We start from the raw sequence: 17,530 nt of genomic DNA on the forward strand, positions 1-17,530 counted from the left end.
CGTTTGTTGCGACGAGCAAGCCTGAGCGCTTTCAAGCAGGCGGATCTTTTGTTTTGTTTTCGAGTGACGTTTTCCACGGGTCTTGGCCAGAAAAGTTTCTGTAAGGTGCCTGCAGCACTTTCGTGTAAATCATTCAATCGTGAACGTTTGCTTCAGTGCTGGAAGAAGCGAGGATACTGTGCACTGACTGGGCGGCTCTTGGCTGGTCCGTGGCATGCTCCGGCATCGGCTACCGACGGCGTCGCGATCTCTAATCCGTGGCAGCCGCGGCGATGATCAAGTTCTCCGCGCTCAACTCGAACGACACATCGTCACCTCAGGATGACAACGGCTCGCCGGTGGTTACCAGGGAGGCCCAAGAGGAAGAGGCCTTTGGATTGTACCGTAAGGCGCTTGGTCAACTGCAGCAGGAGAGCCACGACGAGGCCCTAGCTTCGTTCCGCGAGCTGCTTGCGCTGCCGTTCATCAGCCGGTGCAGCGCGCCGCCTCAAGATGACAACAGCGAGGCAAGAAGCGGAGGTGGAACGCTGCCTCCGGCGCTTATGCTCAAGTACGTGGCTCTCAAAAACCTCGGTGCTATCCACGTGCGGCTAGGAGACACTCGCGGCGCGGTCGCCGCCTACTTGGACGCTGCAGAGATCGACTCTACCGATGTCACGCTCTGGTACAAGATCGGTCGACTCGCTCTCGGGCTCTACTTGTATCCGCTCGCGAGGATCGCCTTCGAGGAAGGACTGCGTTGCAGCGCGCAACACTGGCCCTGCCTCAGCAGCCTGATGACGGTTCTGTATGTCCTCAACGACCATTTAGGCTGCCTCGAATGCGCGGCTCGGGCGCTGCGGCTCGACCCCGGTTACGTGAAGGCGCTGGCATTGAGAGAGGCCGTGTACCGAGAGAATCCGGCTCTGAAGAGCTGCCAAGACGGCGTGTTCAGGGGCTGCGACCCGTCAGTATTCACGCGAACCGTGAGCAAGGAAGACGCGGAAGCTGTGCTCTCCGAAGCGAGGCAGCTGAGGGAGAAGCGCCGCGAGTTGTACACGCCCGGGAAGTTGCCCAGGCTACCGCTGCGTAAGAAACTCGGCGAGGTGTCCTGGGTCGCCCTCGGTCAGGCAATGTTGGAACTATACGAGTTCATAGCCACTACAAAGCACGACAGTGACGTGTCGCTTGCTTGTAAAGTGGACCTGCTGAGGAGCGAGACCGATAACAAGCCCGTCGCCGAAGCCACCGACTTGAAGAAAGAATCTCCTTCAGACAGCCTGCAGCAAGGCAGCGGGAATTCGTCGGGCGACCTCGTCATTTGTATCAACCCTCCGAGCGACCCGACGTCGCAGGCCGAGTTACCTGAGGCTCAGCCACAGGTAGAACCTGGGGAACCGCAGTTAGCACAGCCTGCGGACTTGGGATCACTGGCCGAGCAGCTCACTGTTGTGACTCAGGAATTAGCTACACCTGATGAAAACGGGGCATCGAGGACAACACTTGGTGGAGGCAGGAGGGGCGGGAAGCGTAAGCGGCTGTCACTAGAGCACTTGGATCCCTCTTTGAAGAGACGCTCAGCAAGGGTTCGAAACACACTGCGTAAGACACAGGAGAGCATCAACTACCAGGAGCTCTTGACACAATTCCTACCATCCAGTCTCGCATACGAGGGCAAGGACGATAGGGAAGACAGCATCCCAAACTTCTCTGACCTGAACAGCGACCACACCTATGGCTTGACCCCAAACAGCAGTCTGCAGGAAGATGTTGACAAGGTAGTCTCTGATATTGAAGGCATAGAAAAAACTGAATCAGAAGATGTGCAGAAGTTTATTAATGACCATGGGGACAGGCACACCCTGATGGACCTTATGGAAGACTACCTGTGGGAGCTGAGCAGTCGAGAAGATCTTCTTTGGCCTCCTCGTTTGTGTGATATCTTTGTTGATGTGTACAAGAGCTTAAGACCTCATATAGAAAGACCATCTATCTTTGCAGGGCATGATGAAGCCTCAAACATTTTGCGACATGCTATGTCAACTTTGCTGTACTGTGAGTTTATGATGGACAAGGTTGTTGTGGCAAAAGCACAAGCTCAGCCATCTGTGTCAGTATCGCCGAGAAGTCCTGGCAACCAGTTAGGACCAGAGTTTCCTAGCAGCCAATTTGGGAGTGACTTGGAGTTTCTTGCTCAGATGTCGGTGAGGGAAGGTGTATTTGAAGAGAAATGGATCCCATTTGTTCTTCGTTCATTCTGGGCAGAGGCACGGTTTTTGATGCTTAGTGGTGAAATGGAATCTGCTGTGCAGGTGCTAGAAAATGTTCTTTGTCGTATAGATTATGAGAGTCCCCCTGACACACAACCTGTGAAGGTACAGATAACAAATTGTAAAATGAATGATGTTATTTCGCGAGAGGTTGTTCAGGAGCAGCTTGAATCGTTACAGAGATGCCAGTCTCTTGAAGAGGTGCATCGTCTTTATGAGCTTGGTAGGTATAAGGTGGTGGCTGACCTGTTGATTCAGACGTTTAAAAAGCCAGCTTCTAGAGGTCGTAAACTACATGCTAAAGCAAACATCCCTGAACGCCATGCTCAGCTCATACTTTTGCAAGAATCATTGTGGAATTTAAAGGACTACTCAGGCTGTCTGATTTGGGGTGAGGCTTCACTAAATGAAGCTCTGAACCAGTATCTTTCAGTGACAAGTGCAGCACTCAAGTGTGACTGGTCGAACACAATTGTCATAGTTCTCTCAGATATTCATCGTTGCATCAAGCAAGACATGGGACTACTTGGTTGTCTTGAGAGCCCAAAACTCACTAGAATGGCACATAACATCATTAAGCTGATCAATGTCCAGATGGATGTCGGTGAGTCTAGTAATGAGATGGCAGTGCCCACTGTTATATCATGGAACATACTGTACTATATACTCAAATACGAGGAAGACAAGATACAACTGTTGGCAGCACGATCTGAGGGCCAGTCAGGTGTACCTAGCTTTGGCGAGACTGGAAAGAATGCTGGGTTGACTGGTGCCATGCCGTCATCTTTGATGCTCTTCTTCACAGCCCATGAGCACTTGGGCAGGCGGTCATGGTGTACGATATCTGATGGTGTTCTTTTGTTCCTGTTTGTGGATGTTGTGACTCAAGAGCTTTCTAAGAAGTCCGCAGCTGCAAATGCTTTCCATGAAGATCTTAACAACGGCATTGAACAGTGCTTCTACTGTCTTTATGGGCACCCAAATCGTCGTGGGAAGGTTAAACACCTTCAAGAGCACAATGCAAAGCCAGTGAGTCTCACCTGGGATGGCTGCAAACACGTCTTTGACTTCTTCAAGCCACAGTATCTGCCTGGCTTCGATAGCTATAAAGCTAGCACTGTTTCATCGGAGCTTGAAGTGCTGCTGAAGCGCATTGCAGCACTGGTTCCTCCTGAGCAGGATCCTAGCAATATGGAAACGACAATAGCTGCGTACATTGATGGTAGTGTTACTGCTTTTCCAACCCTTCCTGATACAAGTAATTTTAGCCCTGTGGTGCTTGAACTGTACTATCTGCTTGGTGACTACTACTTCAAGAACAAGGAATTTGCAAAGGCCATACGTTACTACACACTTGATGTCTGCCTGAACCCTAACCGACTTGACTCATGGGCAGGCCTTGCGCTTTCACGAAGTACCCAGATAGAGCAGCGGATTAACTCCTGCGAGCCAAAGAATGAAGGGACCATTCAGAAGAGGGCAGCGTCATCACTTAGGTGCTTTAAGCGCGCACTTGAAATTGATGCCAGTAACTCAGCGTTGTGGATCGAATACGGATCATGTGTCTACATGTTGCAGTCGAATGTCTCTCGACAACTGAAGCAAAGCAGCCAATTTGCACTGAGTGATGAAGCCGTCGAGGCTCTTGCTAAGCGGAAGAAGGAACTTTTGGATACAGCCAAGAACTGCTACGAGTCGGCGAGCCGCTGCGAGGAGGACTGCAGAGGCGCTGATGAGATGTGGCTCAACCACTACCTGTTGGGAAAGATCACGCACAAGCTGGGTTACTCGCCGGCCGTGTACCTCGACCACTTGTATCAGTCGCTGCAGCATCTGTACGAAATGAACGCCAAGTATCCGCGGCGGATCTTGTACCACTCACCGCCTCCGCTTTCGATTGAATCGCTAGAGCTGTACTACAAGATACACGCGCTTTCCATGAAATACTTGCTCACGTACGAGGATACGCCGGCACCCAAGGACGAGCTACGCGCAATCTGGAAGTTTATTCAGAAGGCAGGAAGCAGCCCGTTTGCAAAGTTCCAGGAGAAGGCTGATCTTATGGAGTATTACTCGTCGTCGGAGGACGAGGAAGACGAAAGCGACGAAACTGGCGGAGAAGGAAAAGCCGGCGACACGAGCAGGCAGGTCAAGAAGAGGAGCCTGGAGACTGACCACGACTACTACCATGCTAAGAAGCCGCATCTGGAGCAGAAACGCGAAGGAGCGAAGCCTTCAACTGGCGACTCTCCTTCTCGACCAGATGAGCGGGAATTGTCGGCTGTAAAGGACATTCTCGACTGTCTTTTGTCTGTTGTCAGCGACAAGCTGGCGGCCGAAGAAAGACAGGCTCCGTCGAACCGTGCATCTGTGTCCACGGCGGGAACAGATGAATCCATGGCGAAGGCTAGAACGGACGGTCAAGGCGTCGCCCCTACTACTGACTCGTGTCCCGCAAAAGACCCCGTGGAAGTGAAACAAGAGAAACGTGCCGATGCCCCGTGCCAAAGTCCTGCAAAGGAGCAGAGCGCAGTAGCCCAGCGAGACGAACAAATCAAGAAAGACGCTGACAGCGTCAAGAAAAAGCCCGCGCCTGGTCAGTCCTCTGATGCGTCAGAGGCAGCGAAAGCGTCCAAGCAGGTCACCTCGGCGCCGAACAGCGACCCGTTCTTGAAACTCGAAGAGGCCGAAATGAAGCAGGTCCTGCTGAAGACGTGCGTGCACGCCATGAAGGAGTGCGTGAGTCGCTTCCCGCAGCACTTCAAGAGCGTCTACTACCTGGCGCGCTTCTACTGCCACTCCAAGCGCTCATGCAATCTGCAGCTGGCGCGCGACTACTTGCTGGACTCGGGGATGAACCGACCGACTGCAACGGGGTCGGATTCGGCGCCAGCCGTGCCCGGCCTGTTCGCCGAACGGAAGACCACCAACTTCTTCACGGGCATCTGGCACACGCCGGGCGACGAGATAGACCGCGCGGGCAGCTTCGCGACGCACATGCACCGCTCCATCGTGCTGCTGCTGGAGATACTCGAGCGGTGCGGCGACGTGGACATGCTCGCGCAGCTGGCGGTCCAGCTGAACCGCGAGCCGGAGCCGGAGAAGAAGTACCTGCGCGACGTGGACCGCACGTACTTGGCCCGGAAGGCGTTCGAGACCGCCGTGATCCTGGCCAGCCGGCGGCTCGACGTGCTGATGAACGAGGAACCGCCTCCGGAAGACGACGTGCTGGTGTCGGCCCTGCTGGACGTCTACCGAGTGTTCCTGGTGTTCCAGAAGCAGGGCGTGTTCGTGGACGAGGCCGGCTCGGCGCTGGCCGAGTCGTACCGCCTCTACAAGCTGGGCGAGGTCGACTCGTCGCCGCCCATTGCCGAGCAAGCCGTCATGTTCTGCGCTCGGCGGCAGCACAGGGAATCCCTGCGCGCCTTGGAGGCGGCGGCGCACGGCTTCGATCAGCAACCGCTCTACGATGTGGACGGAACTGCCGGGAGCTATTCGGACTCGCTCTGAGGCGTGGGTCGTGCGTGCATGTGTGGCGGTGACGCTTGGTGTGTTTCACGTGCTGTGCTCCTAGGTCGTCGCGCAAGTTGCCGAAGCCGAGCGGTGCCCAGAAGTCCGACATCACGCGTCGGGTGTCACGTTTCTCGGCATTTCCTTGCAGCTTGTGGGACGCACGAAGAAGCGCTATGACCTGGAAGTAGTCTTTAATGTGTCGCTCCGAGTAGTCTGGGTAGGCTGGGGCGCGTTATTCAGGCATACTGACTCGCACATGCCTATACGCTTCCTCCGTTAGTTCTCTGCGAGGCACAACGCAATGTTGAATACAGCATCCCCATCTATGTAGATAACGTTCTAATTTGGTTTCGCACGCGCACGAATAACCGCCATTCTTACTGATTTTGTACTGCAAGCTCTGCATTTACTTTTAAAACGTTTGGCGAGTCAGAACAACGCAGTAGTGCAGTAATTTACCAGCGTTTAATTCGCAGTGGCGGCACTAGGCCGGCTGAAGGCGTTCGTTCCATTCTTGTGGTATATAAACTAATCGCTTAGAGTTGAATGTCGGGCACGTATCAGTGTAACTTGACGAGTACATGGGCCTCCGTTTTCTTTTGCTTTTTTTAAAGAATGGCGGAAGGACTTCCTTTGGGACGCTGTCTGTGCTCTGTGGAGTGTCCGCGCGGGTCGCGCTAGCGCTTTGCGTCTCGCTTGCGTTGTACCGCGGTCTTGGAGGAGTGCGCGCTTCGGCGTGTGTGACGCCTAGTACGGTGCTCGTGCACAAGGCACGAAAATGTAAATAGTGTATAAAGAATTTGAAGCAAGCAGGGCATCGCCATTTAGCCTGCGTCGCTCAGCTGTATGGCGTATCGGCTAAGCGGCTATGCTCTGCTTTTGTCTTGAGTGCGTGACGCAAGTCGTGATCGTCGAAATTGTGCGCGACGTAATTTCTTCGGAGGCAGTTTCTTTTTTTTTATTTTCGTGTATATATACGCCTCTGTTTTATTCCTAGGTCGCAATAAAGTACAATATTTTACACGGCTGCTTCTATAGTTTCTCTTTTTTCTGTGATACCGATGCTGCTTTAGCTATCTGTTCGTATGACATATGCGGTAGAATCGTGGTAGAATTTCGTAAGTGTTTTTGTTAGGGGTGTTCGAATAGCGATATTTCCGGCCCTTATCGAATGCGAACATTCGAGAATAGCGACCGTAGGATGGTCGAATCGAATGTCGAGTATTTTTAAATTTCTAAAGAAGTGTAATATAAAGGCTTTTGCGCAGCCGTTCTGCTTGAAAAATAATCGGGGAGGTTGTTCATATCATTTCAAACAAATAACGGCTTTCAAAACTCGATATCCGGTCATCTGAGGATCTTATAAATGAACTGACAGATGATCGCATCTGGTGCACCATTAAAATAAACGTAATTACCCACAGGTGCAGTATGTAATGCACGTAGTGTGTTGGGTCGGTAGATGCTAACTATAGTACTACAACACCGCGCGTAGCTTTAATTAGATGCGAACACGGTGAGATTGTCCCACCGTTTTGTCGGAATTGAGAAAAATTCTGATGCTGCAGTGATCGCTCCCATCTTCGCAACAATGTTGCGCAACGTTTAGGCCAAGCAAGTGTCGCCAATCGCGATGCACTTCTTTTGCTGTCTCTGACCGGACAGTGCAAAAAGAGAGAGAGAGAGAAAAAGAAGAGTTGCGGTGTTTATTGAAATGACGTGTAAGAAGATGTCAAGCCATCTCAGTACAACTAAATCGCTGATGTCTGCTAACAACGCAGGATAGGAACAGTGCAGTAAGGGAGCACGAAAGCTTGAAGAGGGTGGGGAAATCGCTTTGAAATTCCCGCAGCAGCCTACCAAAATGTCATTAATCCAGCGCCAGGCCGCAAGAGAATTTGGGCGTTTCCGGTCCAGCCGCCACCGACAACGCACGTGACGTTACTCTACTAACCCTTTAACTAACATGCCGAGGATGACGAGGCCGCCTTTGACGAAGATAGGTCCTCCTATCGAAACGTTGGCCAGCCTTTCTGAGGCACCTTATCCCTGTTTATAACCTTTATACCACATTCCACTGGGTATGTATCCACGGGGCCGCTGGGTGTGTGTGCCACTGAGTATGTACCCCAGGGGCCAACGGGCATCTGACACTCTTCAATAAACCTTTTTTGGCGTCAACTTGGGTCGCTGCAAGTATCACAACATCACGCCTACACGGTGGCATTCACGTAATGCGATTTTAGAGCGCAGCTCTTTGGCGTCCGTTCCTGGGTTTCGCGTCGTCGTCGTCGTCGTCGTCGGCGTTGTCGTCGGCCTCGTAACCAGCTCGCCGACGAATCTGCTGCTCCGCCGCCGCGCATGCGCGCTGTCGGCTCTCCGGGCGAGGGAGGATGATGGAAGGGAGGAGGAGAGACTGTGGAGGAGGGCTGGCTACACAAATGGCTCTTTGGCGTCCGTTCCTGGGTTTCGCGTCGTAGCTCGCCGACGAATCTGCTCCGCCGCCGCGCATGCGCGCTGTCGGCTCTCCGGGCGAGGGAGGATGATGGAAGGGAGGAGGAGAGACTGTGGAGGAGGGCTGGCTACACAAATGGCTCTTTGGCGTCCGTTCCTGGGTTTCGCGTCGTCGTCGGCGTTATCGTCGGCCTCATAACCAGCTCCGCCGCCCTTTCATCCCCCCAGCGCTAGCAGCGACCGACTGATACCGCTTTCGTGAGTCCGCTACCGCACTCACGAAAGACGTCGTGCACTTCCTGCAACTCGCATTAACCGTCCATCGATCCACACCGATGTTAGTAGTGGGGGACTTTAATGTTGACATAAAGACAAACAGCAATTTCCTAACACTTATGCGGGAGAACATCCCGTTCCTCTCGCTCGTAACGCGTCCCACGGCTGTGACAACCTCGCGAGGCACTTGTATAGATCTCGTCTTTGAGAATCAAGCATTGGTGTACCAAGTCAAACATATATCAGTCTATTTCTCCGACCACAAAGCTTCCTTCATGACTGTCAAGAACTGTTAGTGGAGTCTTTGTTAAAGGAATACGTGTGAAAAATAAAAAAAAAAATCTGTGATAGCGCATACATGTGTTGCTCGATTTCTTTGCCTCAATCTATCGAAAAGGTGAAACAGCTTATTTGCTGCGCTCAAATTTCGCATTAGGAAGTAACGTAATCGTCGGTAATTTTTTTCTTCGAAATGAGGGTCGGTCTTGACGTTGAGCGTTTCTTCTTTTCAGGCTCCCAAAAAGCGCGTTCTTGCCAAGTATGACCTTCAACATCGCGTTTGTGCTCTTTAAGGGCTCTGCGTAGGAGATCTTGAGCTAAGAGGCTTTTGCTGCCACCGAAGCGGTTTAGAATGTTCTGATTTTCTTATTAATCATACAATGACGAAGTATTTGTCAGAAGACCAAATATTACCAGAGTGACTGCAGTGGATATGAGCGATAACACGTAGGCTTGTGCGTCTATTCTTAGGCTCCAATAGTAATGCACACTAACGCTCGTGCCTGCGCATTGATAGTTGGATCGAACCGATGATGCCGCAAGCATAGCAGCGCGATGTTCAAACCGTACGCATGCTTCTCTTATGCCGACGCCAACTACATTTGAGCTGTATAACGAATGACCTGCATAACGAAGGAGTAACTCTGTCCCTGTTCTGTGAGCTGTTCTGTGAGCGACCTTTGCAGGGAAGTGACCTGTATGACGAATCATTCCGGAGGTTCCGAGCACTCCGTTATAAAAGCGTTCGACTGCATAACACTTTGACATGACCGGGACGTATACGTCGCGTCCCACATAGCATCAGCTAGAGCAATTGTGCGCGCTCTAACCGCTCTAACTTCCATTCGGCTACTAGAATTATTCACTTTCTTCATTGTGTCACGAGCGGGAGTGTGTCAGTTTGTCCCATTCTCGCCTCGTGGCAGCTAACGCGTTAGCTGTCACGAGGCGAGAATGGCGATTAGCGCGACTACCTCGCTAATCGTGAGATCGCGAGAGGTAGCACGTGGGAGACGCGTAGGCGCGATTCACAGCAGCCACGGCAGACAGACCTCCGCTTATGCAGCGCTTTGTTTCCATATATGGTATCGTTGGACGCGCTCTACGCATGCCGTCGATGAACAGACGACGGTCAGCTACTCTGGCGCCATCTCGTAGCGGCCGTCGCCGCAGAGCCCGTCTTGCGCAGCACTACGCTTTTCTTCTCATGCTTTCGCAATACCCTCCTCCTCCGCTTTCCTCCTCGCGCTCTCTTCGCTATCGCCGTTCTTCATGCCCCGCTGCGCTTCGCGTTCGCTCTTTCATCTTTCGCTGAGCTCGTTCGCTCGGTTACGCCGACGCTCAACGCAGGAATGGGGGCCTAAGATCTGCGAACTGCGAACAATGAATGGCTTAAGATCTGCGAACAATGAAACGAGACGTACAGTCACGGACAGAATAAAATGGACCACGGGATCTCCGAAAACGTTCGATTCCCGAGCAGCCTGTAGCAGTAACCAGTAACACTGCCCATGACAACGTTGTTAGCATATTCTAGTCGAGGTGCAAAATGCAAATACCAGATTGCGTTGTGAGGTTGCGGAGATATTCTGCTTTTTCTTAAATTTCATGGTCCGTAATATCCTGTCCGCGACTGTACGTCTGCCCTTTCTTTGTTTCTTGAGCTGTTTCGGCGATCGTGCATGTGTGGGTAAGTTCCCGTTCTCTGTTCGTTGCAATCATTTTTATATTTTCAATGCTTCGTCATTCTTAACGTTTTAGAAACTAGCCGAATCTTCAGTCATCGTCCATTTCACACAGCTTAGCGCGACGAGAGCCATCGGTGGCGGCAAGTGTGGGTACGCCGGTGCGTTTGCGTTCACCATCGATGCACAGCAAACAGTCATGTGGCGGATGCAACCAGAGTTGGGAAGCGCGAGGAAGGAAAATATACCCTAAAAGGAATACTTATGAACATGCTAAGACGGCAAAATGGCAAGTACATATCGGAGTTTTCGCCTTCGTAGCCCGAGCTTCGGAGCCGTTGCAGTTGCGTAGACGAAGACAGATAATTCTTATGAGACACGAAGCGCTTCCACATGAACGGCTCCTTTATTAATGTTGTAACTACTAGACCATAGCAAAGCAGCGTCGGAAATGTACAGTGCTCAGCGATTGAACTGCAATGCTCAGAACGCGCGGATGCCACCGTCAGTAGCGTAGCAACAGGGGGGGCCGGGGGGCCGTGGGCCCCGGGTGCAAGGGGCCAGCGCGGAGGGGGGGGGTGTCATATACGTCTGAAGACACCCCTCTTTCCGCCGGCTACACCCGGGGTGGGGAGGGGGGGGGTGTGCCGGAAGACCTGTGGGCCCCGGGTGCCAGACAACCTAGCTACGCCACCGGCCACCGTCTTTTTCTTTCGTTTTTCTTTTTGCTCCACAGGTGAGCTCTACTTGATCGCCGAGGGGCCAAATGCAATCACAATGCGCCACAATGTGACTTCGCTTCGCTGTATACGACGATGCATCAGCTCGGTTGCCCCAGCGCTTACAGTCGGTGCCAAAAGGGCAGGCGACCGTGCACTTCAAGCATCGCGTTTCAATTGCTGAGCACTCTACGTACGGTTGCCTACTGAACGCGCGTATTCAGTGCTTCCTCCGTTCCATCTGGTGAGGCCGCGATGAAAAACGATTGAAGTGAATGGCCTAAGTAGCTACAGTCATGCTTCAGTAACTGTTCGTGCACCCAAAAACGCAACATGTTTGATCAGATTTGGTGTCACATGGTTCATCATCATCATCATTATTATTATTATCATCATCAGCCTGGCTACACGCACTGCAGGGAAGAGGCCTCTCCCATACTTCTCCAACTACCCCGGTCATGTGCTAATTGTGGCCATGTTGTCCTTGCAAACTTCTTAACCTCATCCGCCCACCTAACTTTCTGCCGCCCCCTGCTACGCTTCCCTTCTCTTGGAATCCAATCCGTAACTCTTAATGACCATCGGTTATCTTCCCTCCTCATTATGTGTCCTGCCCATGCCCACTTCTTTTTCTTGATTTCAACTAAGATGTAATTAACTCGCGTTTGTTCCCTATCTGCTCTCTTCTTATCCCTTAACGTTACACCCATCATTCTTCATTCCATAGCTCGTTGTGTCGTCCTCAATTTAAGTAGAACCCTCTTCGTAAGCCTCCAGGTTTCTGCCCCGTAGGTGAGTACTGGTAATGGATGGATGGAAAACTTTATTTGGTCCTGTAAGTAGGGATAATTAACCACTAAGCGGGCCGCTCCCACGTCGGGACCGGAAGGCCAAGCCTCACAGCCACGTCGTGAGCCTGCTGGACAGCAGTACTGGTAAGACACAGCTGTTATACACTTTTCTCTTGAGGGATAATGGCGACCTGCTGTTCATCATCTGAGACTGCCTGCCAAACGCACCCCAGCCCATTCTTCTTATTCTGATTATTTCGATCTCATGATCCGGATCCGCGGTCACTACCTGCCCTAAGTAGATGTATTCCTTTACCACTTCCAGTGCCTCGCTACCTATCGTAAACTGCTGTTCTCTTCCGAGACTGTTAAACATTACTTTAGTTTTCTGCAGATTAATTTTTAGACCCACCCTTCTGCTTTGCCTGTCCAGGTCAGTGAGCATGCATTGCAATTGGTCCCCTAGCTGAGTTACTAAGCAAGGCAATATCATCAGCGAATCGCAGGTTACTAAGGTATTCTCCGTTAACTCTTGTCCCCAATTCTTCCCTATCCAGGTCTCTGAATACCTCCTGTAAACACGTTGTGAATAGCAGTGGAGAGATCGTATCTCCCTGCATGAGGCCTTTCTTTATTGAAATTTTATTGGAATTGGTTATGCAGGCTTTGTCCCTCTAACGCATAATCTGATTCTTGCCTATTCCTAGTTTCTTCTTCACTGCTTTTAGGCTTCCTCCATTCCTGAAAGCATGTTCAATTCTATCCATATTGTACTTCCTTATGTCAGCTGTCTTGCGCTTGTTGATGAACTGCGATAGTTATGCCAGTTCTATTCTAGCTGTAGGGTTAGAGGCTTTCATACATTGACGTTTTTTAATCAGATTTTTCGTCTCCTGCGATAGCTTACTGGTACCCTGCCTAACAAAGTTACCACCGACTTCTGTTGCACACTCCTTCATGATGCCCATAAGATTGTCGTTCATTGCTTCAACACTCAGGTCCTTTTCCTGAGTTAAAGCCGAATGCCTCTTCTGTCGCTTGATCCAGAATCCCTCTATTTTCTTTCTTACCACTAACTCATTGATCGGCTTCTTATGTACCAGTTTCTTCCGTTCCCTGTTCAAGTCTAGGCTCATTCGTGATCTTACCATCCTATGGTTACTGCTGCGCACCTTGCCGAGCACGTACACATCTTGTATGATGCCAGGGTTAGCACAGAGTATGAAGTCTATTTCATTTCTAGTCTCGTCATTGGGGTTCCTCTACGTACACTTTTGGTTACCCCGCTTGCGGAAGAAGGTATCCATTATCGGCATTTTATTCTGTTCTGCAAACTGTACTAATAACTCTCACCTGCTATTCCTAGAGCCTATGCCATATTCCCCCACTGACTTGTCTGCAGCCTGCTTCTTGCCTGCCCTGGCATTGAAGTCGGCCGTCAGTACAGTGTATTTTGTTTTGACTTTACCCATCGCCGATTCCACGTCTTCAAAGAAGCATTCGACTTCCTGGTCATCATGACTGGATGTAGGGGCGTACACCTGTACGACCTTCAATTTGTACCTCTTAAGTTTCACAACAAGACCTGCCACCCTCTCGTTAACGCTATAAAATTCCTGTATGTTGCCAGCTATATCTTTATTATTCAAGAATCCGGCTCCTCGTTCACGTCTCTCCGCTAAGCCCCGGTAGCACAGGGCGTGCCCGCTTTTTATCACTGTATATGCTTCATTTGTCCTCCTAAACTCACTGAGCCCTATTCTATCCCATCTAATGCACGCTACTTTCTCCAATAGCAATGATAGACTCGCCTCACTAGATAACGTTCTAGCGTTAAACGTTGCCAGGTTTAGATTCCAATGGCGGCCTGCCCGGATCCAGAGATTCTTAGCACCTCCTGCTGCGTCACAGGTCTTACCGCCGCCGTGGTCTGTTGCTTCGCAGCTCCTTGCGACTGAGGTCCGGGATTTGATTGTTGTATTCATATAGGAGGTTGTGGCTAAGTACTGCACCAGGGCGGCCAATCGTGCTCTGGTGAGAGAGTGCGCTACCGGTTCTGGTCACCGGGGTTAGGTCGCACTCTAGGCCTGTTTATACAATTTTATCAACACGCGGGTTTTTTAAAATCCGGTGAAAAATTGCGCGGCACCGTTTTTTGAACCATGGTCCTTTTGCACGCGAGGCGGATGCTCTATCTCTAGTCAATGTAAAACAGAGAAAACGATGGAACATATTAAATCAACGTAGCTGGCGGTAGCGCCTGCTGAGTCCGGCCCAGCTGAGGCATGTCATTACATTCATGGCGCCACCACATGAAGGTACCACCGGTCGTAACTCATCCCGCGCCTGGTGCCTCTACCCATCCGCTCGATCGCCTAGCGGATCGGTACCGACCGGCAGATCGGCGGATCGGAGTGCGAGCGACGGGAGTGGTCACGCGTTTGCCGGAATACCGGAGAGAGAGAAAGAGAGAGAGAGAGAGAGCTGAGAAAGGCAGTATCTAGTTTGCTACTCTGCACTGGGGGAGGGGTAAGGAGCGACAGCAAGATCTTTTTAAAAAAATCACACTCGTGAAGAGAATGGGATAGGAAAAAAATAGAAACACGCACGCACGCACGCACGCACGCACGTACACACCCACACCCCCCCCCACACACACGCACACGCACACACACACACACACACACACACACACACACACACACACACACACACACACACACACACACACACACACACACACACACACACACACACAAACGCACACGCACACTGGAGTGTCACCGTCATTCAAGCAGGTCGCTTGACCGGAGGAACTTCAGTAGCGCCTTCGCCGCCTTCTGGTGTGAAGGTCGCATCAGCCGGCACTCCAAGAGCATTTGCTCAGAAAATGGCAGGTCATCGAGGCGTGCCAACGCCTTCACGAGCGACTGTCTCTGGGAGGTGTAGTGAGGGTAATGACAGAGGACATGTTCGATTGTTTCCTCGCCGCCGCAACTGCCACAGGCGGCACTGTCAATCATTCCGATGCGGCAAGCAAATGCATTTGTGAAAGGCACTCCTAGTCATAGCCGGCAGAGAACAGTGGTCTCGATTCGGGATAGTCCACATGGAATGTGTAGTCGGAGGGATGGGTCCAGGCGGTGCAGTCGGGCATGTCGGAAAGCTGGCGTGTTCCACAAGAATCGTGTGGTATACGCGCTAGTATGCGAAGCCTTGCTGCTGCGTCAGTTCTTGATAGAGGGATGGGTTCCTTCACGGCATCTTCGTGAGCCCTCCTAGCCCGGAATACCGGACACGCTAAAACGCTAATGATCATAACAAAAATTTATATACACTCTGTATTCCAATCCAACGACAGCTCGGTGGGTAAAACTTTAGCGCACTTCTACCTGCCATAAAGTATTCGTACGGTCGTGCCTCAACGTACGGACAACTGGAATAATGGGCAATTTGCGGGGCCAAACTTATGGAATGCATTAACCCCTTGATAAGAAAGTTTTAGCCTGACCGCAAATCTGCTAACATTTACGGCATTCCGGAATACTAGAGCCTTTGACGCAGTAACAGCGGTGGTAGCGCTAGGCACTATGTTGTGACACTTCAATGACTTAATTGTTAGAAGCAGTGCTGCCATTTAAGCGATGTTGTCGCTAGACTTATCGACATTCTTGTCTGCTAGCGACGAAATTTTCTGTTCAGCTGCCGGCGATACTTCAACGAAATGACAGAAGAATTGGCGGCTTTTTAATGACTTAGAATCGAAGTTAGAAAAGTTACTTTAGAAATGGCGTTCTAGGACGCATGTTATAATAAAAAAACTGGTATTAAGCTGTCGAAAGAGCGGTCGCAAACGCGTTTTCTTTTTTACCTATTTAGAAAAAAAAAAAAAGGTTTTAATGGAGCTTAACGCTGCATATTCTGCAATTTCACTGTATAACTTCAACTGGTGAACGTTGTCAAGTTTAACAGCATGAAAACTAATTGCAGTTGAGATTTAGGACGTTGCAGGCGCAGAATCAGACTCTATAGCAAAGATTAAATTTCGAAGTGGCTGGGCTTGTTCCCGTGAAGCTGACCGTGTCGCTCTCGTTTCTCACTCCTTTCGGACAACTCAATACAGCATGAAGCGTCCAGGTGAATTAAGGGGCAGAAAAGTAATTTGACCTCACATGGCCGGTCTGGAGCACGTGTGGTTGTCTGGAACAGTAGATTCGCGCTCCGGACCCGCCGTTGAGCTACATAAAGATCACACAGTTGTCATTACCATGTTAACAGCATGCAACCAGGCACGTGTTAATTAAAGAATGTTCTCCTTTCACGAACACCGAATATTATAAAATTTGCAGGGATGTAGTAGTCCAAGTGCCTTAATTTTCGTGCTAAGAAAATCAAGTTATTCATGTGTCTTTAATTGTCCCGGATTTCTAACCTTACAATCTGAAGGTAAAAGCGAAATTTCAGCTCGCCTCATCCGTTGTTATGTAGATAATGATAAATTAAAGGTGTTATACACCCTGACGTTATATTTACTCTTCATACCTCACATGCATGGACACTAGACAAATGTGAAACCCTTCGATGAATGATTTACGCCACGTTAGCCTAGGTTATTGTTTTCCAAAACGCTTACTTTATTTAAAATTGACTCAACAGCTTTAGCGATAGTTTTAGCGACCTTGAAGCAAGATTTAGCGGAAATGTATAGCTTCTTGTCTGTTTCAGTTTAGTGACATGTGAACAAAAAATGGCAACACTGGAACTTAGTAACTATTCCATGCTGAGTCATAAATTGCTATCACAGGAGGGGAGAGTGAAAGTCCATCATGCGCTAATTAGTGTTGCTTTTGCATCAACAATAGGCAGAACAGATGATCGTCCTAATACGTGCTCGAGTTGACGTCAGCGTCCCAAGGCGGTGGTACCACCGCTGCAGCGCACGTGTTTGTCCGGTGTTCAAGGTGTTTTATGCTTACGGACGGGCTAAAACTGATATACGACACCGCAAACTTCCACTAAAATTCAACAAGGAAGCCGGCACGCAAGCCGATGCATAGGTTGTTGTTCGTCCCCCTTTTACTGCTCGTTCTTCCCGTGGCAATACGGGAACTCGTTGCCCGGACAGAGCTAAAGTGAGCAATGCCTTCAGGTGCCCACGTATTTTACTTGCGATGGCACGTTATAGTGATTGCACTGCCTCATGAAGCCCCGTATCTGAAGCCTCTTGTGTGTCATATGTGCCTCCAAAATTCGCGATCACGCAAACATCTTTGTTGAGACAGAGAATTGTACAGGTATTCTTTTACTGGTTCGTGTCATCTTTTCAGAAGTATATTCTATGTAATCATGCAAAGAAAGACCAACAAATACACTAATGTGTGCACCAAAATCTTAGAGGCTGTAGGAGTCATTCGCCGAGTACATCCTAGGTGACGCCGCATTAACGCACAGCAGCAAACAAAGATCATTCACCAAGGCCCGCAGAAGTATCTGCGCATTACAAGCGCGAGTTTCTCAACGTGCCTTTGCCGCTGCAATCTACGAAAGAGCCCGAAAGTCAAAGG

The 17,530-nt window shown here is 50.4% G+C and overlaps 1 protein-coding gene across 1 annotated transcript; it reads left to right on the forward strand.

Annotated features, from left to right (window-relative positions):
* On the forward strand, window positions 1-6,792 carry LOC135901306 (calcineurin-binding protein cabin-1-like). The gene has a single exon (XM_065431050.1). It carries the CDS (start codon window positions 273-275, stop codon window positions 5,757-5,759), a length of 5,487 nt encoding a protein of 1,828 aa, XP_065287122.1. The 5' UTR covers window positions 1-272; the 3' UTR covers window positions 5,760-6,792.
* The last annotated feature ends 10,738 nt before the right edge of the window (window positions 6,793-17,530 follow it).

This window comes from Dermacentor albipictus, chromosome 3, assembly GCF_038994185.2.
Source record: "Dermacentor albipictus isolate Rhodes 1998 colony chromosome 3, USDA_Dalb.pri_finalv2, whole genome shotgun sequence".
Taxonomy (NCBI): domain Eukaryota; kingdom Metazoa; phylum Arthropoda; class Arachnida; order Ixodida; family Ixodidae; genus Dermacentor; species Dermacentor albipictus.

What these genes read in the sequence shown, in the direction of transcription:
- LOC135901306 (XM_065431050.1), top strand. Translation starts at nt 273, where the DNA reads ATGATCAAGTTCTCCGCGCTCAACTCGAACGACACATCGTCACCTCAG.